Source organism: Tasmannia lanceolata, unplaced genomic scaffold, assembly GCF_043159265.1.
Source record: "Tasmannia lanceolata isolate RefF3 unplaced genomic scaffold, GAP_Taslan_0.1 ptg000012l, whole genome shotgun sequence".
Lineage (NCBI taxonomy): Eukaryota > Viridiplantae > Streptophyta > Magnoliopsida > Canellales > Winteraceae > Tasmannia > Tasmannia lanceolata.
In genome coordinates, this window is record NW_027518689.1 from 28,166,599 (window position 1) to 28,190,411 (window position 23,813).

At 38.6% G+C, this 23,813-nt stretch overlaps 1 protein-coding gene across 1 annotated transcript; it reads left to right on the forward strand.

The window, feature by feature from the left end:
* The first annotated feature begins 15,286 nt into the window (after positions 1-15,286).
* On the forward strand, positions 15,287-18,627 carry LOC143887788 (putative WRKY transcription factor 39). The gene is made up of 3 exons (XM_077391961.1): positions 15,287-16,709; positions 16,807-16,932; positions 18,125-18,627. Exons 1-3 carry the CDS (start codon positions 15,964-15,966, stop codon positions 18,273-18,275), a joined length of 1,023 nt encoding a protein of 340 aa, XP_077248076.1. The 5' UTR covers positions 15,287-15,963; the 3' UTR covers positions 18,276-18,627.
* The last annotated feature ends 5,186 nt before the right edge of the window (positions 18,628-23,813 follow it).

Here is a 23,813-nt window from a genome sequence, read left to right on the forward strand (position 1 = left end):
ATCTTGGTGCGCTTGTCTGTGTACAAGAGTCGCATGACTGAGGTCATGGGTTAGACTCTAATATGTTAATACATTCCCACCATAAAATATTCCAATCTTTTAATGGATCACTATCATTTCTTAAATAATATTATAAACCTTTGACAAATGGACTTTTGCTTGTTGGCATATGAGAGGGGTGAGAATTGAATTTTGACTTGAGTATTTTTTAACCTTGTTTTTTCATCATTTTCTCACCCTATCCTCACTCAATTCCTATCAGGTCTCTCCTCATCCCCGGTCCTCTCTTGCATAAGCAAATTTTCCATGGAAAAAAAAAAAAAAATCATGGTTGCCAAACATGGCCTAAATGTCATTTGCTGCTCAATTTTGCTCGTAGAATGCCAAACACCTTTTGGGTCCCAGATTTGCCAAGTGGATATGATCGGATTCCGTTGATCTTACTGGCAATCACAACTCTAGCACATTGCCATTGGCCTTATCTTGATCGGATAATCGTAGCCGCTCATCACGCCTTTTTTAGGGTTCAGTTAAATGGTTCAATTTTTTTAGGCCCTTATCTTACAGATGAGGGTCCTGCGCATTGTAGGGCGCCTCATGATTATCTACATGATCAACGGTTTCAATTACACACAAGTTTTCAGATGGGACCGAAAAATTAATCATTATGATCAATCTCGCCTGATTAGAATTCTTTATAGGAAATGATAACAGCTCAACCTTGTTTTAATGATTTCACAAAGCAGCTTGTCTTTTCTTTTTTATTTGGCTTGTCGGAGCTTTTTAGGAAGTCTACTTCAAAAAGTAAAAGACTAAGATAATTTAGTGCAATTATTAAAATAGATCATGGTTTTAAATTTCGGTTTTGGAATGCGTTTCTGCCCTCATTGAAACCGAAATTTCGGCCGAAATCGGATACACCATTAAAAATAATATATTATTTAGTACCAAATTTCGGTAGGGCTGGCAATTTCACCTGTTAAAACAGGGATCCGCCCCCAAGGTGGGATTCCCCGATTTAGACGGGGACGGTAGCCGGCGTGGGGACGGGGATGGCTCTGGGCTTGCCCCTCCCCGCCCTGATTCAATACCATGCATTATGCTATTAACAGTACATAATTTGCATCATCCAAAAGATTTATACTTTTGAAATTCCAAATCTGCCCTTTGACCTTTGCCTTCTTTTAGTGTGCAGGGCGGGGATGGGGATTAGATATTCCCCGTTGGGTGGGGATGGGAGATTTTCCTTGGATAGGGACAGGGAATGCAACATCCGGCCCCGCCCTGTTGCCAGCCCTAAATTTCGGAATAAATTTGAGAATTTTGGGTTGAATTTCTTGAAATTTAGGACGAAATATAAAAGAACCGAAAATTTGGCCAAAATCCGGTACCATGTCGGGTTTTGCCAATTTTGGTTTTCGGATTTCGGTGGAAATTTAAAACCATGGTTGTGATATCATTTCCCTTCTTTATACCCATTCAATACCAAATATGCTAGCGACTAATGCTAGGAAACCGAGAGTAGGACCTAAAAGGGGACTGAACAAATTGTTTCACGCCACAACGTCACTTGTGACCTGAACAATCCTTTAAGTTTAGGGAGATCGTCAAAAAATAAATTCTTCTTTGACACGTGGCATATTCTCATTGCAGGTCCCGTTTTAGGTCGTACTGGACCGGACAAAAAATCTGTAATTGTCAGCAAAGTTGTTTATTTATTATTTTATTTATTTTCATTTTTTTTCTTCAACTCCAGAATTTGGCCAGGTCATTGATACGGATAATATCCGAATACCAAATCCGTTCGCTATGTGACGTATGAGAAGTGGAATAGGTTCTTGGGAAGATCTAAACTTTGCTTATTTCTTTTTTTGAGGGTCGACGAATCAAATGATATTTCTGTTCCAATTTCTACCGCTTACTCTCTGTCTGAATCAAACTTTTCCGAGTACGACCTAAAACAGGACCTGCAATGAGAATATGCCACGTGTTAAAGAAGAATTTATTTTTTATGATCTCCCTAAACTTAAGGGATGGGTAAGGTAACAAGTGATGTTGTGGCATGAAACAATTTGTTCAGTCTCCTTTTAGGTCTTACTCTCGGTTTCCCTAGCATTACTACTAAGCACTGTATCTAAACTAAAGTGGGAGAAATTTAGAGCAGAAGACTAAATACCAACCTGTTGACGTGGATTGTTGACGTCGCACCAATCCGTTTTCTTTATTCCATCCTTCTCCTTGAAGGAGGAGAAAAGAAAGGAAAGGAGGAGGAAAAAGAAGTGGGAAACGGACAGACAGACAAGATGCAACGCTATTTCTTCTCTCTTTTGACTTTTTCACGATTTTCGAACAATATTCTCTCGCCTCTTTTTATTTTAAAATAGAAAAAGAGTGATGATATTTTTACCCCGCCAGTACTTGCACACCCCGCATATAACGTGATTTGACATAAAGTTACCCACTTTTCACCAAATCAGGTTATAAAGGGGGTGTGCACGTAATGTAGGGGGTGAAAATATCATCTCCCTAGAAAAATTTGTAATAGAAAAAAGACGTGTAGAAAAGGAAAGAAAGACTCGTTTGCCGTGATTCAGTAGTTAAAAGGCGTCATGATTTGACGCTAATTGACACATACATAGATGCCAAGAGCATAAGTCATAACAACCTTTACCAAATTTAATGACGAGATTATCCTTCTGAAGAATAATTAATTACTTTACTACTCCCTTGTTTTGATAACGGCAGCCCCTTTCTTTCCTTGATTGATTGGTGGAAGGATTTTTAATCATCAATAATATCGGTGGGAAATAAAATAAATATTAGTGAGATATTATTTTTTCACCCCCTGTAGGATTATGCGCTCCTCTGTTAAAGTGAATTGTGGCAGACTTTAACACTTTCTTATGTGAAATCACATTAAAAGAGGAGCGCATAATCATCTCCCTAATAAACCCGGAAGGGTGTGGCTCTTTGGCGTAAAGTCATGGGTTTGCTCCTTAGTGACGAGCGTTCGAATCCCCCCTTCCTTACCCGATGCGCGTGGTTTTCGGGTGATTGCGTGCATCCGTAGGGAAGTAGTCCTACCCCCGAAGAGGGTGGGGACACCCTTCGTTACAAAAAAAGAAAAAAAAATCATCTCCCTAATGTTGGGACTAGATTGAGAGACGTTAAACACCACAAATTGAAGGGTTAGGATTGGACTACACAAGAGGATTTCATATTCATTACCCGATAGAAACATCCCATGGGGATCAAAGGGTTAGGATCATCCTATGGAAATGGTTTTTATTTTGCTACAACCTATTTATGTTGCCAACAAATGAACGTTTGGATACTCCTATGAAGTGGGCCCCACTGTACATCTTGAAAAATAATAGACTTCACAAGCACTGCGCACACACAATATAAAATCTCGTAGTTTAATTATGACATTAAAATGGTTTTTTCCCTAATGATATGGTGCCTTTTTTTTTTTTTCCTCCATCTTCTTCTAGATACTTGTCGTGTGTGGATGAATCATGTTGGTAATGAAAACCTGATTAGTGGTACATAATTTTCAAAAAATTTAATCTAAGATGAAAGATTTGTTGGATTAGCCACACTACTTTGATAACAGATAATGTTTATTAAATTATTAGCGAGACTAAGGCCACGTTTGGCCACCATGAAAAAATGTTACATGAAACATTTGTTGGGCTAGTTGTAAGAGATGAGATGGAGATAGAGAGATCCGAGACGGTGGGAGCTAGGGGAGTATGAAGAGCTCCTAAAAACCAGGAAAATAAAAAACCAATTCAAAATAGTCTTTTCACTAATTTTTAGGAATTTTTTATCCCATTTCTACTCATGTCCTTTCAATTCTCTTCCTCTCCTTCCTTCTCAGCACCTCTCACACAGTTGGGCCCACGAGTATTTAGGAGAAAATCCTAACAATGATTGTGTTTATGGAATATTTCAAGTATATAAATGGCCAGTTAACTTAATTAATCTTAGTTTAATGTTTTCTAGTTGTGTGTTAGGCAAACTCCACCATGAAGAAGAGAGATTGGTGCCATGTCACATGCCTAAACCACTTTAGTTCCTAGGTTAGGAATGAATGGAAAAGCCATGGAAAGCAAATTATAAATAGATATTGTGAAAAGTCAAGTTCAATCATTACAATGCCAGGGAAAGCATTCTGAAAGAATAAAGTGCTTATGAGCATACAATGGAGGTTACTATCTTTCAAATAAATTTATTGACTATAATAATGAACATGGCATAAGAAAGCAATTAAATTGTAGCAGCAGAACATCACAGTAAAATATTTTTACTGAAAATAAGTTAAAGACACCTATCAGAAGTGTGTAGGAGTTGCATACATTCCAAAAAATTGCCCAAGGAATTGTAAGGGGAAGCCATGAGCTGTGCATGCCCCGTGATGAAATTGACTTTCCATTGGTACTGATAAGATGAAGTAATCATTTGAGTTGATGTACAATATGTTGGATAAATTAGATGTTGTCCAGTAGGGTCTGATATATGGCTTGATTGAATCCAGAAATTAGAAATGTAAATAAATCAGTACTTAGCTTTTGTAGAAAACGTTTCTGTAAAACAGATCGAGAAAAAGAAGGCTGAGTCGTGCCACTGGTCACTCTCCTTAAGAATCGTATCCGCCCCCTACCGGTGCAAACCGGGATCCGCGAACCGATGCTCCAAGATAAAACAGCCAAAGTTGGCTCCAGTCCACGTGCACTCGCTGACTGGTCCACCCAGAATCACCTTAGAACTGTGCTGAGATCAGAACGGAGGAAAGGAAGAAGACAAGCAGAAATTTTGATGTTTTTTTTTTCTGTAAAAAACTATATCCTCCAATGGTGCTGTTCTCTTCTTTTTATAGATGAGAATATGACTGTTGGAGGATAATTAATCACCATTAAAAGACCAAAACGTTTCTCTTTTAATCACCATTAAAAGACAAAAAACGTTTCTCTCTTAATCACCATTAAAAGACAAAAAACGTTTCTCTTTTAATCACCATTAAAAGACAAAAAATGTTTCTCTCTTAATCACCATTAAAAGACAAAAAACGTTTCTCTTTTAATCACCATTAAAAGACAAAAACGTTTCTCTCTTAATTACCATTAAAAGACGTAAACGTTTCTCTCTTAATTACCATTAAAAGACAAAAACGGTTTTGGTTTTGAAAACACACCACAAGCACACTCACCAAGGTCTTGGGTTCAAGTCCCCACATATGCAAAAGTCTTTTGCTTTAAAACAAAGAGAGGGAAACATAATTTGAATCTTCCCTCCAAATTTTTTTAAAACAAAAAGAAAAAGCATCTTTGACTTTTCAAATCTTTTTATTATTTTGTTTAAAAATTCTAACAATCCCTCACAAGATTCAAAATACAGTTGAAAATTGAAAACGGAAGTATATGAGCACATTAGAAAATAGAGTGGATTCATACCGGTGTCTTTTGGACTTCAACCGATATTTAGGATAAACAGATTACGTTACCGAGTACGGGTAGAGTTAGACTCCTTCAACCTTTCCTCGTGGGTGTAACTGACTAACCTGTTATCCACACTCTACATTCGATTCCTTGGTGATTCATTCACAGTTTTGGAACATTTTGGCCTTGTTCCCCTCTTGGTTCTCATGAATGTTCTAGAGAATTACTCGTTAAATTCTCATAGGAAGCGGCCTTACCTTCACATTCACTTAGGTCAGTCATCAAGTATGCACTGCAAGTAACATACCACCCAATACAGGTTATGATCTGATTAAGAGTCTATAACTCATCATCTCTCATTTGCAGTGAACACTATCTTTCATCATTTTGCATCTAGGAGTAGGGGGTGATAGTGTTAACAAACCATCCGGTGACTTGTTAGTACCCATTGAACCAAATTTCAGGGATCTCCTTTCACATTGGTTGGGTGTCCATCACTAATGATTCATGCCACGAGCTTTAACCCCATTCCTTGCGATGTCTCATAAACCACCTTGTTTATCTGTGGTTTTGTCAGAGGATCTGCCAGATTCCTCTCCGACCTTACAAAGTCGAGTGCTATTGTTCCCTCACTCAAGTATTGCTTTACCAAATTATGCCTCAGGCGTATATGTCTTCTTTTGCCATTATAGGTCTTACTTTTGGCCTTGGCTAAAGCAGCTTGACTATCACAGTGTAAAGACACTGAGGGAACCGGCCTTGGCCATAAAGGCACATCTGCCATAAAATTCCTGAGCCATTCGGCTTCAGCTCCTGCTAGGGCTAAGGCTATAAATTCTGCTTCCATAGTGGAACTTGTACTACAAGTTTGTTTAACCGATTTCTAAGAAATCGCACCACCACCAAGGGTGAATACATATCCACTGGTAGACACTGAATCTCTTGAATCAGAGATCCAATTCGCATCACTATAGCCTTATAAGACAGCAGGAAACCCCCTAAAATGCAGTCCAAAATTTATTGTACCTTTTAAGTACCTCAACAACCTAGTCAAAGCCCGCCAGTGTTCATGTCCTGGTCTATGTGTGTGTTGACTGAGTTTTCCAACTGTTAGTGCAATGTCAGGTCTAGTACAGTTCATTAAATATGACACTGAACCTATAATACTTGAGTATTCCTTTTGGGATACCAACTCACCTTTGTTTTTCTTTAGGTGTACCTGACAATCTAAAGGTGTCTTTGCAGGTGAACTATCATATTGTCCAAATTTCATTAGAATGCTCTCTACATAATGAGACTGAGACAATATTATTTCATTTTCTTTTCTGATGATCTTCATCCCTAAGATTACATCAGCTTCACCCATATCTTTGGTTTCAAAATTTGACATTAAAAATCTCTTAGTAGATTTTACTATGTCCAAATTAGTACCAATAATTAGTATATCATCTACATATACACAAAGTATTACACCTTTATCCCCATTAAACTTACTATAAACACATTTGTCGGATTCATTTATCTTATACCCATTTGTAATTAAGACACTATCAAATTTGTCATTCCACTGTTTAGGTGCTTGTTTCAAATCATACAGTGACTTAATTAGTTTACAAACTTTGTTTTCATGACCAGACACAATGAATCCTTCAGGTTGTTTAATGTAAATTTCTTCTTCTAAATCTCCATTTAAGAAAGCTGTTTTTACATCTATTTGATGTATTACCAATTTATGAATAGAAGCTATAGCTAATAATATCCTAATGGTGGACAACCTAGCAACATGAGAATAGGTATCAAAATAATCTATCTCCTTTTTCTGTCTAAAGCCTTTAGCTACTAGTCTTGCTTTAAACTTGTCAATTGTCCCATCAGGTCTTAGCTTCTTTTTAAATATCCACTTGCTATCTAGTGCTTTTGTTCCAGGTGGAAGGTCCACTAGTTCCCAAGTGTGATTTTCTATTATGGAATCTAATTCACTTTTAATAGCTTCTTTCCAAAATACAGCATCTGGAGATGTTACAGCTTCAGAGTAAGTTACAGGATCTTTATCTATTAGATAGGTGAACATCCCATCTCCTAGATTTGTTTATTTTCTTTGTCTTTTACTTCTTCTAAGTTCTTGAAACTCAGAATCCAATTCCTTTTCAGTTTCAGGTTGATTTCTTGAATCATTACTAGGTTCTTTAGGAATTTCTTTCTTCATAGGGAAGTGATGTTCAAAGAACTCAACATCCCTAGATTCAATTATAGTGTTATATTCAAGGATATTTTCAACTGATTTCAAAACTAGAAATCTATAGGCTGTACTATTTTGAGCATATCCTATGAATACACAATCACATGTTTTAGGTCCTAGTTTTCTTTTCTTAGGTTCTGGTATTCCAACCTTAGCCAAACAACCCCAAACTTTCAAATGAGATAAACTAGGCATTTTGTTATGCCAGAGATCATATGGTATTTGACCCTTTTTCTTTGGAGGTATCCTGTTATATATATAACAAGCTGAAAGAAGTGCTTCCCCCCCACAAGTTTAAGGGTAAACCAGAACTTATCAACATAGCATTAAACATATCCTTTAATGTTCTGTTCATTCGTTCTGCTATACCATTTGATTCAGGTTGGTACGGGGCTGTGGTTTCATGGATAATACCATTATCATCACAGAACTTAGTTATAGAGTATTCTGTACCTCTATCTGTTCTAAGTCTTTTAATTCTTCTATCTAACTGATTTTCCACTTCATTTTTATATTTGATAAAGGCTTGTTCAGCCTCATCTTTAGTTCTAAGAAGATATACTTTACTGTATCTAGAGTAATCATCTATAAAGGTCACATAGTACCTTTTACCTCATCTAGATTCAAGATTTCTAAAATCAGCTAGATCACTATGAATTAACTCTAATAAGTCAGATTTTCTTTCAACACTAAAGTGAGGTTTCTTTGTGAATTTTGCTTCAACACATATTTCACATTTTTCTTTACTAGGTTCAATTTTTTTCATTTATTAAACCTAAATTACAAAGTCTTTTAATGTAAGGTGCACTTCTATGTCCTAATCTACCATGCCAAATATCAAATGACTCAACAATGTAAGTAGAAGAAGAGGATACTTTTTCATTCAGGATTTCAAGTACATTAAGAACAAATAAACCATTTGCATTGTAGCCCTTCCCTACAAACACATTATTTTTGCTAATGAATGCCTTGTTTGCTTCAAAAGTGAGCTTTAGTCCATTCTTGTTCAAGAGTGCACCAGACACCAAGTTACGCCGTATATCAGGCACATGCAGCACCTCCTGAAGTGCAAGTACTTTCCCTGAAGTTAACTTCAGCAAGACCTTGCCCTTACCAACGACTTTTGAGGTCTGTGAGTTCCCCATGAAAACTTGATCCCCTTCCTTAACTAAGGTGTAGTTGTAGAAGGAGTTTCGGTTTCCACAAATGTGCTTGGTAGCACCAGTATCCAGAACCCACTCCTTTGGATTTTCCACCAGATTTACCTCAGTCACAACCGCTGCAATCACATCTGCCTCGGTTAAATTAACCTTGGCACTGGACGAGCCAGTCTTTCGGTGTCGGCAGTCCTTCTTGTAGTGTCCGGGTTTTCCACATTCAAAACAGACTCCTTTCTTTTTGGGTCCAAATTTCTTGAAGTTCTTTTCCTTCTTCGGTTTCAGATTCTTAGACCCATCATTCTTAGTCTCAACAATGTTTGCCTTAGAGGTATACTCTTTGGCATTTTGTTGCTTATCTTTTAGTCTGTTTTTCTCTTCGATTTTAATCCGAACAACTACTTGGTCTAAGGTCCATTCTTTTGTCTTGTGTTTCATTCCGATTTAGAATCTTTCCAAGACAAAGGCAGTTTCTCAATAAGAGAACCAGCCACGAATGTGTCAGGTAACTTCATACCTTCCTTAGCCAATTCTCCAATTAGGAACTGATACTCATCTATTTGAGCAGATATAGGTTTCCCATCTTCCATAGCAAAGTCTAAAAAATTCCCTATCACATATTTCCTATTTCCAGCATCCTCTAAATCATATTTAGTTACCAATGCATTCCAAAGATCAGCAGCATGTTCAAATGAATAGTATACGTTATAAAGGTCATTTGACAAACCATTCAAGAGATGGTTCTTGCAAATATAATCAGCATTATTCCAGTTTTCAAAATCAGCAGAATCTTCAGATGGTTTTGATTGTGTAAGAACAAAAGCGGCACCAATTTGTTGTAGAGCAAACAGGATCTGTTGTTTCCATCTTTTATAATTCAATCCAGTAAGGCGTTTGATCTTAGAAAAATCTGGAATGGTGTTGAGAATTCTGTTCACAACAGAGGTGCGAACAACCGTTGGATTGGAATTCTCAACAGAGATGGTATTAACAGAAGTTGGGTTCGGATTATCAGAAGCCATATGATCAGATTTGAAGGATACGATTCTTAAGATTGTTGGACAAATTAGATGTTGTCCAGTAGGGTCTGATATATGGCTTGATTGAATCCAGAAATTAGAAATGTAAATAAATCAGTACTTAGCTTTTGTAGAAAACGTTTCTGTAAAACAGATCGAGAAAAAGAAGGCTGAGTCGTGCCACTGGTCACTTTCCTTAAGAATCGTATCCGCCCCCTACCGGTGCAAACCGGGATCCGTGAACCGATGCTCCAAGATAAAACAGCCAAAGTTGGCTCCAGTCCACGTGCACTCGTTGACTGGTCCACCCAAAATCATCGTAGAACTGTGCTCAGATCAGAACGGAGGAAAGGAAGAAGACAAGCAGAAACTTTGATGTTTTTTTTTCTGTAAAAAACTATATCCTCCAATGGTGCTGTTCTCTTCTTTTTATAGATGAGAATATGACTGTTGGAGGATAATTAATCACCATTAAAAGACCAAAACGTTTCTCTTTTAATCACCATTAAAAGACAAAAAACGTTTCTCTCTTAATCACCATTAAAAGACAAAAAAATGTTTCTCTTTTAATCACCATTAAAAGACAAAAACGTTTCTCTCTTAATTACCATTAAAAGACAAAAAACGTTTCTCTTTTAATCACCATTAAAAGACAAAAACGTTTCTCTCTTAATTACCATTAAAAGACATAAACGTTTCTCTCTTAATTACCATTAAAAGACAAAAACGGTTTTGGTTTTGAAAACACACCACAAGTACATTCACCAAGGTCTTGGGTTCAAGTCCCCACATATGCAAAAGTCTTTTGCTTTAAAACAAAGAGAGGGAAACATAATTTGAATCTTCCCTCCAAATTTTTTTAAAACAAAAAGAAAAAGCATCTTTGATTTTTCAAATCTTTTTATTATTTTGTTTAAAAATTTTAACACAATATCAAAACAGGATTTGGGTCTATGTTATGTGCAAATTCTGGATAAAGCAAGGAGAAAACTTGAAGAAAGATGATAGAAAGAGGAAGAGGGAAGAATACATAATTTGGACCGGTATAAAAGATTCTACATTCACTTGGTCTTGACATTAGCTTGCTCCAACCACTAGTCTTTTTATCAACTGGACATCACCAATGCATTTCTTTGTGGCTTTCTAGATGAGGAAGTCTACATGGATAACCCTTGGCTTTATTGTTCCAGCTAAGGGTGTCAATTTTGGCTCGGGCTAGGAAGCTCGCTCGAGCCCGGCTCGGTAAAAGCTCGACTCGAATCCTTAACAAGCCGGCTAGCCAGGCTCGGCTCGGCTCGTTATGGCTCGTTAAGGATTTAATATATTTAAATATATATATTATATATTAATATATACAATAAAAAGGTTGTCCAGAGAGTGAAAGACGGAGGCAAAATATGTCACTTCTTTGTTGGAACCCCATTTGTTACTTGGACCACCCCCCGTGGTGTAAAAAGAGTAGTCAAATTACACTAGATAGGGCTGCCAGGGAAGATGAGGGGTGTGAATATATAATTGCCTTAATATAACCCAAGCTCGGTAAGGCTCGCGAGCCGCTCGCGAGCCTGTCAGAGCCAATCCGAGCTCGAGCCCGACCCAACTCCGACCTGAGCTCTTGAGCTTAACGAGCCGAGCCGGCTGGGCTTGGCTCGTTTACACCCCTAGTTCCAGCTCGTCCTTTGCGTGTATTTCGACCAGTGTTTAAAAACTCCTTGACTCGACAAGGAACTTGACCCAATCGACTCCTTTTTACCTTGGCTGCGTTCCGCTTGCACTACATCCACATTCGCGTTTTGTCCTATAGAGTCGATAAACTCCTTTGACTCTCCCGAGTTATGACTGTGTCAACGGTGTTCTTGGGCACGTTTGCGCCGAGTCGACAAAGATTTTTTTTGGGCCACGTTCTGCGTCACATCTGTGTTTTTAAACACCGATTTCGACTTCATAAAGCAATATATGGAGTAAAGCAAGCACCTCGTGCTTTGGTTTGCAAAGTTACTTCGATGCTTCATGAACATGGGCACTCATGTAGACAAAATGATTCCTTATTATTCTACGAGTACCTATGTGCTCCGTCCTCAGTGTACCCCCAAAGAAAGTATACCGGTCTCCACACATGCAACTTGTGGGGCTAAGCTCTCCCTCTTTAATGAGGATCCTTTGATTGGGCCCCCACTTGTCAGAGCATAGTTGATTACTACTCATTAGGGAAGATGAATTCATTGCTTTCTTAATCTGAGTTTCTACAGCTAGAAAATTAAAAGATAGTAAAGGAAAAGTAAAAGACAAAAGATAAATGCTAAAACATTTTTGTGTTTGATTCTGAGACCTCTTCTTTGGAGACAAGTGTTTTTTTATATAGCTTTATTCGAGTAACCGCTCCTCATTACCCCACCTTCTCAAGGAGGGAACTTCTAATAACTGCCTCTCTCAGGTCCCATTACACTCATATCCTCCATGATTCCAGGTGGTTGTCGCCCCACCTTTCCTTAGGTGATGGCTGGCGTGCCACTTCCTTGACCTAGTCCAACTGGGTCATCGTTTAGTGACTTGGTCCATGTTGACTGATCGAACTTAAAAACATATATAAACAACATGGGCTTACCACACTTTGACAAGACTAGATATTTTTTATTCTATCAATGAGGTTTGTCAATTCATGCACAAAACCACATCGATGCATCTAGAGGCTAAAAAATTGCATCCTTTGCTGTGTCAGAAGGCAACATTGATGAGGACCTTACATTTTATGCCTCGATCTCACTAATCAGTTTTATATAATTTCAAAAGTAGCATGTTCACTCAACATAGTTCTAAAATTCATTCATGTATAATGCAGTTAGTATTCAAAGGATAATCGTTTCTCACAATGATTATATCCAAATGATCAGATGTCTTCATACATAACTCTTTGAAACAAATGATTGTTCCGCCCCAAAGGATGATGGATATATATCCACATGCTAACGCTTGTCACCCTCCACCTTCCACGAGACGCACACAATAACTTGGGCTCAATAGCCACGTAAGATTGCCAATTCATCAATAATGACATGGATTATCCACTCACCCTGATCGTATGGATATCTCCGCGTCTGGATCATCACCGACATGGACAAACTCGGCATCACAAGGAAGACCCACGACCCCACATGGATAACTGAGCGATAACAACCTATATCATTCAGCCGAATGACACTTTGACCTAGAAATTGATAGTTGGAAAAAACTTCTAAAGTGGGATTTTGTTTGGAAAACAAAGACGAAAGTGAAATTAACCAACGATTTGATCATCTCTATGGGGATTTTTACATTTCCTGGGGATTCAAGTTCACTTCCTTGTCTTCTTGCGCATGCATCACAACATAGGATTTCGTCTTTATTTTCCAAATGAAATCCAAGCTACCCTCTTGATAGTTAACCATCTCATAAGAAACATTTTGAAGTTATGTTATCTCAAAGATTGGGCCAGTATATAATACAGGAATTTACCAAGTAGACATTATGTGTGTGGGGGTCACTTTGACTTAGAAATTGATAGACCATCATCTAATAAGTAAGATTTTATTGGCTATGTTATCTCTAAGATTGGGCTTGTATAGTGAAGATATTTGATCAGGTGGATATCATGTAAGTGGGTCCTAATTGAGCTTCCTCCACAAGACTTGTCATATAACATTCCCCAATAAAAGGAAAACAAAAGAACACTCACTATTAAGAATCTACTGAAGTGGGTGAATATGTCACTTCCTTTAAACAATTCAGCTGTTGGCCCCACCAAGGGTTCATGAGAGAGAGAGAATTGTTTTGTGGGACAATGAACCATGGAGAGAGAGAGGGTTGTGGGTACTTTTGTCATTTCAAAAATTTTAAAAGAGAAAGTGAAGTTTGTTTTGGGGTTGTGTGGGAATTATTGTCCAAAAGCAGGTACTAGTTGGCTAATATGAAATTATTAAAGACTTTTAGCAATAATTTCCAAAGAGGGAATAATTGGCAAAACTCCCTTGTTTGATGGCATTCGAAAGAGGGAATAAAGTGACGAGTGTCATTATCAAAAGCAAGGGGTGTAGACGTTATTTCCCCTAATTTAGGGTAGTTTGTTCAGTTCCACGGGGGCAATTCGGTCAATTTGAAAGAGTGCCCTCGATTTTCTTTCTTTCCAATTCTCCCTCTCGTAGTACAACTGTACAACGACAGTTCAGGAGGAAAGACCAAAAAGAAACAAAGAAAGAAGGTTATTTTCGTCATTAGAAAAAGACTAGCCCATAACAAAAAGAAAAGTCGCCGAGTGGGCCCTGTTAAGTCAACGGTGCTCTGACAGGGTGGGCCCCACCCATATGCGGTCAGTAACCGGCCCAGGCGACCGGTTCCCGGCGAGTATCATCGGTAAAAAGCTGCTCAGTCAACATTATCTCCCGACACGTGTCGCTTTTTTGAGATGCCTTCCACGTTGGCAAATGATATATATTCACCTGGAATAACCTCCCTTTAGCCTAGTAATGAAATGGTTTTAAATTTCGGTTTTGTTATACTTTCGGCCCTCACCGAAACTGAAATTTCGGCTGAAATACCGAAATTTCTGCCGAAATGGGATAATGAAAAAAAAAGTGATATTTAATTAATTTCAAAATTTCGGTAATTTCGGCCAAAATTCCGGAATAATAATCTTTTTTTAAAAAAATCCAATTTTTAGAAATTTTGGCCAAAATTGCCGAAATTTGGTAATTGGAGAAATTTGGATCTGGGCCAAATTTCGGTTTCCGACCAAACCGAAATCCGAATTTCGGCGAAATTTCAAATTTCTGACAAAATTTAAAACCACGGTTATGATCAAGGGATTAAATTTCGGTTTCAGTGTCGGATTTGGCCACTACCAAACTGAAATATTTCGGTTTAGCCCGAAATCATGTAAAAAATATAATAATGATTTCGTTTTTTAAAATTTCGATCGAAATGTCTAAAATTTTTGTGTAAATTTCCACGATTTCGGTGAAAATTTCGGCTATTGAAGGTGGAAATTATAATATTTCGATGGGCATATTTAAAATTTTCCAATAGGTGGAAATTTTGTATTCAACCAAAATTTCAACGACATTTCGACTAAATTTTTGAATTTTGGTTGAATCTCGGTAAAGTTTCGCCGAAATCTTATAAAGAAACAACTTCATGTAAATTTCGTTTCTCGGCCGAAGTTAAAAACCTATGACTGCTCTTTGACACTGGTTTGGAGCTGTCCCAAGTAAAAAAGTGGGGCAAATTAATTCACTTTCCTTTATTTTCTTCAACGGCTACTTCGGATGCTGGGCAGCTGTGGGCCCCACTAGGTAGGGCGGACAATTTGACGAGCAGCCGGAGAAAAAAGAGAACGTAAAAGAGAAATTTAATAAAGCAAAGATGAGAATTTTTTAATTTTTATTCTTAAAAAATTATTATAATATTAAAAAGATGAGAATTTTCTTCTCTTTAGGCCACCAAGTCTTCACTTTTACACCTTTCAATCTCAAAGCTATGGGGAGAATCTAGGGTTTCACAGCTCTTTGATTTACCCAAGGTCGGTCTACTTTTTTTTTTTTCCCATTTTTGTATGCTTTATTTATCTGAAAATTTAGGTTACTAAAGCTTGGGTTTTTCTAATTTCAACCAAATTTCATGCATGCAATCCAATACATCCATCTGTATTTAACTGGTATGAGAAATTGATAAAAGTTCTCACCTGGGTTCTTTTTGTTTTACCCCTACTTTGTTTTTCCCTTATTAGGGTTTTGGTTATTTCTATCATGGGAGCAGATTTTGAGGGTTTTTAAGACTAGGGTTTGTTTCATCATTAAGTGGAAGAAGGGTTCTTTTTGTTTAATGGCTGGTTTGTTTTTCCCTGATGAGGGTTTTGGAGATTTGTCTCATTTGAGCAGATTTTGAGGGTTTTCAGATGTTGTTTTTGGGTTTTTAAGATTAGGGTTTGTTTCATCATTAAGGAAGACATGGAAAAGGTGGAAGAGGGTTTTGGAGTTTTTTTTGTCTAATGGGAACAGATATTGAGTTTTTTCACATGTTGTTTCTGGGCTTTTAGGGGTTTTAGGGTTTTTAAGATTAGGGTTTTTAAGGTAGACATGGAGGAAGTGGAACAGGCTAACAGAGCAGCTGTGGAGTGCTCCCACAGAGTACTGAGTCTGTTATCTCAGCCACAGGATCAGCTCCAGTATAGAAACCTAATGGCAGAAACAGGACAAGCTGTCTCCAAATTTCACAGAGTAGTTTCACTTCTCAATACTAGTTTGGGTCATGGAAGAGTCAGAATAGTAAAAAAAATCCAATCTCCTCCCACCCCAAAGTTATTATTAGAACACCCAAAATCAAAACTAGACCCTTCTGCCCAATCCCTCCAAAGAAATTTTCTAGACAACCCAGTAGAAAATTCTCCCCAACTTGCCCCCAAGATCTTTTTAGAAAACCCAACTATAGAAATGGATTTTGCTTCTAAAAACAGTCTCCAACTCAGTACCCAAACACCTACTACCCCCTTCCAATTCCTTCAACAACAGCAAAGGCTTCAGTTTCAACAGCAAATGAAATTCCAAGCTGATATGATGTATAGAAGGAGCAACAGTGGCATAAACCTCAAGTTTGATAGCTCTACTTGCACACCCACTATGTCGTCTACTCGATCTTTCATGTCATCACTGAGCATTGATGGGAGTGTGGCTAGCTTGGATGAGAAGACCTTCAATCTGATGGGTGCGTCACAGTCATCGGATAGGAACCCACATCAGCCTCCTAAGAGGAGGTGTTCTGGAAGGGGAGAAGATGGGAGTGGGAAATGTGGAACCAGTGGAAGATGCCATTGCTCAAAAAGGAGGTCAGTTTTCTTCATTTACTTCGAATTTGATTGGTTTTCACATGTTGATGGGATCTGATCTGAACTGAATTGAAGTTTATTTTGTTTTTGTTTACAGGAAATTGAGGGTGAAGAGGTCCATCAAGGTGCCTGCAATTAGTAACAAGCTTGCAGATATCCCTCCTGATGAGTATTCGTGGAGGAAGTATGGCCAGAAGCCGATTAAGGGTTCTCCACACCCTAGGTATATGTACTTTCTTTCTTTTTTTCTCTTATTGTGTTTCTTAATACTTTCATCTGTTCTCTTTACTGGTTCTCCATAGTTCATGCCATTTAACTTGAGTTTTGTTGATTGATTAATCCATGTGGTGATGGTAATTTTGATTTGGTACATGTATTTCTGTGTTTGGATTTGGTAGTGATTTTTGGTCTACAAGAATTGTTTTGGACCTGTTGTGCATATTTATTTTCTAGTTTTGTTTACAAGCTTTGTTTTGGACCTGTTGTGCATTTTTATTTCCTGGTTTTTAATCTAATATTGCTGCCAAATATCTGCTTCTCTTGTAGCAAACAGATATTTGGCAGCAAAATATCTGTTTCTCTTGTAGAGATCCCTCGGCCTTGAGAGAAATCTGTAAGAAGAACAAGAGTTATGATTGCTGGGATTTATTAAGTGAAAATATTAATTTGGTCTTGATTTGAGTGTGTATACTGATTATCTAGTCATCTCTTCTCATCTACTAAATTCAAGTGGAGATTTTGTCTCGAACGATTTCATTGGTCATGTTGTAGTTTTTGAATCATAAAATGACTCCTGAACTGGGTAGCCATGATTGATGATTGTTCTTTAAGCTAACAAAAATCAGAGATCCCTTTCACTTGATTTCCATTGGGAATGTTATGATTTTTGAATCTTGAACTGACCCACAAACCGGGTAGCCATGATTGAAGATTGCACTTTAAGCTATGGCAAAAACTAAGGCCTTTTCTTTCTTCTCGACCCCCACGACCCTTACTTGTGAAGGTCCTCATTCCTCTAGTCGGTACAACCAAATCATTCAAATTCCAAGGAGGCCAAAACCAAGTGAATAGTTATAATGGTAGGTTTGTAAAACTTGAGAAGCCATAGTTTGTTCATCAAAGCAAAACGAATGGAAACCAATCCATTTATCATTGCTTTTTTAAAATAATCATTAAAACAAATTAGCAGCTTTGCCCATTTCAAGGGACACAAATGGGAGCATTTAAAAAATCTTGCTTGGTATCTACTGATATATTCAAGCACAGACTTTAAAAAATCTTGCTTCGTATCTAATGATATATTCATGCACAAACTTTAAAAAATCTTGCTTGGTATCTATTGATATGTTCAAGCACAAACTTCAGGTTATCTAATGAGGACATTCTGAGAGACTGAACTTGGTTGAATTATGCAGGGGATACTATAAATGTAGCAGTATGAGAGGCTGCCCCGCTAGGAAGCATGTTGAGAGGTGCTTGGAAGACCCCTCAATGCTCATTGTCACTTATGAAGGCGAACATAGCCACTCCCACCCGAGATTGCTTACTCAGTCTGCCCACACATAGACTTTTAGCAAGAAAAATCCAGATCAGTTCAAAGGTGGAGCCCTTCATATCCAAACATTGTATATGATCGGTTGAATTGCTCCTGTATATAATATGTATGGTTCGAGATTGAGAATACAGAGCATGGCACAGTTCGCTGACATGGGGAGGAGTCTTTCTGGGTCTTGTGGCCTTGTGGTGGAGTCATTTGGTATGCACCACAGAACCACTTAGAAAACCCTCAAAAGAAAGGGCTTGAAAGTGTAAGAACTCTATCATTCAAAAAAAAAAAAAAAGTGTAAGAACTCTCTTGTGGTGGCAGAATCTGTTTTGTTTCTTGCTGTTCGAGTTTTGAATGCAGTGTATTTTGATTGATCTTGCTTAATATTTGCATATCTGGATTTGGGATTGGATATGTTGAGCTTTGATTCAGTAGCACAACCTACACCACTTCAAAGTATAATCACAAATCATTAGAAGGCATTGCTAACAGCAATTCATGAAAAATTTAGAGAGCATTATTCCATTCGATAGAATTCTTTGACCTTACTATTTGAAAGATTACCTTTTATAGTTAACTTAATTTTTTTAGCAAATAACCGTCTAGAACGTCTAGAAGTAGGTGTCTAGAACGTCTATTGGAAAACCTTATAGAGAATTAGTTTGAGAATGTTGTTAGGATGAGAATTCTTATTATAAAAAGATGTACTGGATGTTTGGGGCTGTTTTTTTTTTTTTTTTTTTTTAATAAAGGAATTGAAATTCTCAAGTTTGAGTTTTGACTCAAGTTTTCTTCATCTCTTAACTTTTTTTTTTTGAATCATCTCTTATTAAACTTGTTGGTAGAAGGTATTTTGGGTTTTGCCGTAGAAACGTGTTCAACTTTGAAATTAGTCAAGTTATGCATTCACCTAGGGGTGTAAATGGATATTCGAATATTCGTTTACCGTCTGCATACGAGTCCGTTTTAAGCGGGTATTATCAGAATTCGTTTATGAGATATCCGGCTCTTAGTGGATGCGAATCTGGTAAATGGTATATCCGATCCGTTGAACATCCAAATCCGAGAAGTACATCATTTTTATTTATTATTAATAATATCATTAATATTTATTTTTAGTAATAACATATTATCTTTTGTTTCTAAAAGAAAAGTGAATTTTCCTTTTAGAAAAACAAAAACAAAAACAAAAACAAAAAGTGTTTTGGGTGGGAAATGGAGTAATCTCATTTTAAGGGCATTCTTGGAGTTTGACAAGCCTTCTTTATGCAGCCACAAATGTGGGATGTAGGCTGAAAGAGACAAATGGATGATGGGGATTGAAAGAAGATGACGTAGCTTCAAGAGAATTCTAAAGCAAAAAGGCCATCTAGGTCATTGACGGTAAATGGACGGCTCAGATCAATTTTCCAACCTAGGGTAATATAAAAACCCAAAATGCAATTAAAAGAGGGGACTTCTAAGGTTTGCAAGGAGAAGAAAGAGAGAGGCGAAAGGAGGAGGCCGAGCACCATCTCTGGCATTCCTTGGTGTCCCCAACCCCACCCAAATCCACCGCCGCCCCTCTCCACCTTCTCATAGCCACCTCCATCACCGTAAGTCACCTCCATCTTTAACCCAATCCCCATTTCTCTTCATCTTCCGCCATCAGCACTCCCACTTCCTCTGTTATAAATAGCCCAAACACATTCCATCATATACAAAAAAAAAAAAAAAACCCCTAAAGGCAACTACCAACACCATCATTCATCCCCACTGCCTCTCTCTCTCTCTCTCTCTCTCTCTCTGCCTTTGTTTTAAAAGGAAGAAGAGGATCTCATATATTTTAGGGTTTGAGAGTTAATTTTGAGAAGAGAAGGTAGATGTCTGGTTTTATGGTTTGGAAAATTCATTCAAGGAGTAAGAAGGAGAAGAAAGATAAAGTGCTGCAATAAAATGTTCGAATTTACCGGATAAACGGATACGGATAATATCCGAATTCGAACAATATCCGCCAGAATCGAATTCGGTAATAGATATTAAATATCCGTCGACTTTGAATCCGAATCCGAATTCGGAAAGTGTAGACTGTAATCGAATTAAGATATAGCCATATCCGCTTTGAATTCGATCCGTTTACACCCCTACATTCACCCATGTTCTTCCATCTTTTGTGTATGTATACATTTTTGCTCAAATTCTCATTTTATGACTATGGATGACATTTTTTATCTTGGAATTTATCTAGTGACTCGGGCCTGCACCTTTAATTTTATTAAAACTTCATTAACAGTCAAAAGCAACACAAAAGTGGGGACATGCCACTTTACCTCAAACCCAAAAAATAAAAGGTAAAACAAACTTGTCTACGATGAATGCTAGGAATTCCCATAGTATCACATCTCGAGGCACCCTTAGGGCCCGTTTGGATGCGGAGAAGATTTTGATTTGGATTTCTGACATTTGCAGCCCTTTTTGCATTGTAATTTGGATCCGGCAGCTGACAGTGAAAAAAATTAGATTTCTAAATTTGCCGTGGAGATAAGAAATTGGAAATCCACAGATGTGGCAGTTTCCTTCACCCTCTTTACTCCTCAACCTCTCCCCTCCACTAGGAAGTACCCCCTTTCCGGTCTGTCTCCCTCTACATGAGCTGCCTGATCTATTCAATTTGTATTCAAAACTCAATTCCAATTCCAAAAACAAAATGGGAGGTATCCAAATGGACCCTTATACAATCTAGGGAGATCTTTCCAGTTCGAGAAAATTTGGCTACCTTTCCTCTTACAAGCAAATTTAGCATGAGCATCGGCAACTTGATTTGCCTCTCTAAATCGGTGCCATGTTCTTGGCTTCAACTTTAATATAATGGATTGAACTATTGAAGTCCCCACCAAAAATACTCAATAGACCATGGAGGCTCCTTCTTGTCCTTTTTTTATATTATTGGTAACTCCTTCTTGTCCTTGATCAAATCAACTGTGGCCATGGATGAGTTAGGTGTCACTCTTTGGCATATTGAGTAGGAATGTTCTTTAAAGAAGAGACAGCTAATGTAGGTTCTTGTTTTATTTCGTTCTGTTTTGCTGGTCCGCTTTTCATTCAAGCTTAGAATTTGAATCCTTCCCACTTGGGTTTGAAAGTGAACTCCCTGAATAGAGATACGAAAAGAGATGAGGAGACGGTGATGATGGGTAACATTCTCCCAATTTGCATTAGGAATATGCTTTAAATTTGGCTATTGTAAGGAATTACTGTTTCTTCTTTGAAAAAAGAAGAAAAACATTTCACATGGGATGCTTTTATCTTTATGTCAAATTTGGGAGAAACTTTCTACCTAGAATTTGGGAGAATATTGGCAATTTTATATGCATATTCAATCTTCCAAATTGATTGTCCTTCTCTGCATTTGGTCAGTGGTTTGCTTCCTAGTCACAAATATCTTTGATGTTTTTTGAAAGGCCAATGATATCAGCTGTTTAAGTATTTAAAGAGCTGTCAAAAGGATATTACAGTTCTCAAAAAGCTCCCACTCACAAGCTCTTTAAATACTAAATGACAAGATGCTTCAGTTCATCTATTAAAACATTGCAGTGCTGATATAATTTCCCTTTTTTTTATTTTGAAAATTGAGAGAGAGAGAGAATCAGTAGATCAGCAGCTTAAATAAGAGCCGTTCATCTGTGGATCCATGCCTACGGTTGTCCTAATCTTTTTTTTTTCTAGATATACACTCAAAAAAGAACAAAAAAATATAAAATGTCTCCCATCCCAAAAAATTCACGTGACAGATAGGTTTGCATAAATCTGACCATACAAGACAAAATTGAATGATTTGGTGGGTTGCATGATTTGTACAACTTGTGGGCTGTTTGGGTTGGCCTGGCTGCAACTTGGGTCGGGTTCCCACATCGACCCGACCCTAAAATAGCTTGGGTTGGGTTAATGTTTCTCGGGTTTTGGGTCGAGCTGGGTCTACGATCCAAAAGCCCGCATGAATCTCGGGTCGAGCCGGGTTTGAAGGGGCCCGACCTGAGTTACTTAAGTTATAGTACGTATTTTTTTTCTTCTAAAACTTTATTACTTTAATGCTCTGTTTGGTTGCTGGGTTTTTTTTTTTACCTGGGATTTATGTGGGTAAAGGTAAGAGACAAAAGAGGGGACAAGCATTAATTAGAGAAAGATATTATGATGAGTGGAGAGAGAGAGTAGAGAGAGAAAGAGAGAACACCATTTTCAAGACAAGATTTTGCTGATGTCAGCAAGAAAAAGCAGATGTGACCACTAAACCTTTACCCACATAAATCCTGGGTAAAAAAAAAACCCATCAACCAAACAGAGCATAAAAGTGAAAAAAGTAAAACTCATGCACGTGCAATCACATAGACTCTTTCCATCTTTTGTTCGTTTCCCCTTTTAGCTCTAGGGTTTCAAGTTTCAACTAAATAGTTAATGCACTAAATAGTTTGTTGTTTGATGGGGTGTAAAAACAGCAGCCTATTAGCTGCCGACACGTGTCTTGAGGGGGGCCCACCGCAGACCAGCGTATTAGCTGCCGGCACGTGTCTCGAGGGGGGCCCACCGCAGACCCCGCGTCAGCAGGGGTAGTTTGGTAATTACGGCAGAGTAGGTGAGCTCGAGCCTATAGCTGGTCGACACCTGTCTTGGAGCATTAATTCCCCAACTACCATAGTTTTTCCTCTATAAAAGGGCTTCCAAAGCTCATAAAGAAAAAAAGAAGATAACTTCTTACCCACCACTCTAAAACTAGCTCTGCACTCCTGCTCATACTGACTTGAGTGTAGAAGGGCCTGTCCGGAGTAACACTCCGGGTTGGTCTTCTGACCTCGTTTGCTCTTTACGCAGGGCTTAGCTACTTAGCTCCCTCACCTCGGTCTCTCGGGTCCTCCAGCTCGGCTCTTACGTCACTGTCATATCTGTTACCGATTTTAGGCCTAACAGATTGGCGCCATCTGTGGGACCACGGACTAAAGGCTGTTCGAATCCCCTATATACAAAATGGCAGGACGGAAGAGTGCCCGGGTACCGACTGCGCGGGCTACTCGAGTCACGCTACCGCGCAGGACTCGTAGTGAGCGAATCGCCTCACAGGTGGTGGCTCCTTCTGCTACGGCTGAACTAAGTCCGGCTCGTTCAGACCACCTCAATCCTACTCCTACTCCGGATCAAGTTCAAGCTCTTTTTCAGCAGATGACCGCTCTCGTTGGTCAGTACCAGCAGCTACTCCAGGCGCCTCCCCAACCTCCTCCGGAAGCTCCACGACCTGTCCAAGAAAGGCCAGAAATCCACAGGGGAGAGTCGTCGCGCCATGGTGAGGACCGAACTCACCATTCTCCCGGACAAGTCCGTCACCCCACAGCCAGGCATGCACAGACAGAGCCGCACTGCCGTTGGAGGTCGCGGTCTCGCTCCACGCAAAGGCGCCGAGCTCATGAAGAGCGCGCACCACAGGCAAAATCCCGGTCCCGTCGTAGGAGTCCGGAGAGCCACTCCGGCTCCGCGGCAAGCCAATCTGTGGAAAGAAACAGGTCACCAGACCGCGGAGCTGACCCTGCGGA

Bases quoted from the DNA above. Each gene is read 5' to 3' on its own strand.
- LOC143887788 (XM_077391961.1), top strand. From the start codon at position 15,964: ATGGAGGAAGTGGAACAGGCTAACAGAGCAGCTGTGGAGTGCTCCCAC. The intron at 16,710-16,806 runs GTCAGTTTTCTT...TTTTGTTTACAG, and splicing joins TGCCATTGCTCAAAAAGGAG to GAAATTGAGGGTGAAGAGGT. The intron at 16,933-18,124 runs GTATATGTACTT...TGAATTATGCAG, and splicing joins AAGGGTTCTCCACACCCTAG to GGGATACTATAAATGTAGCA.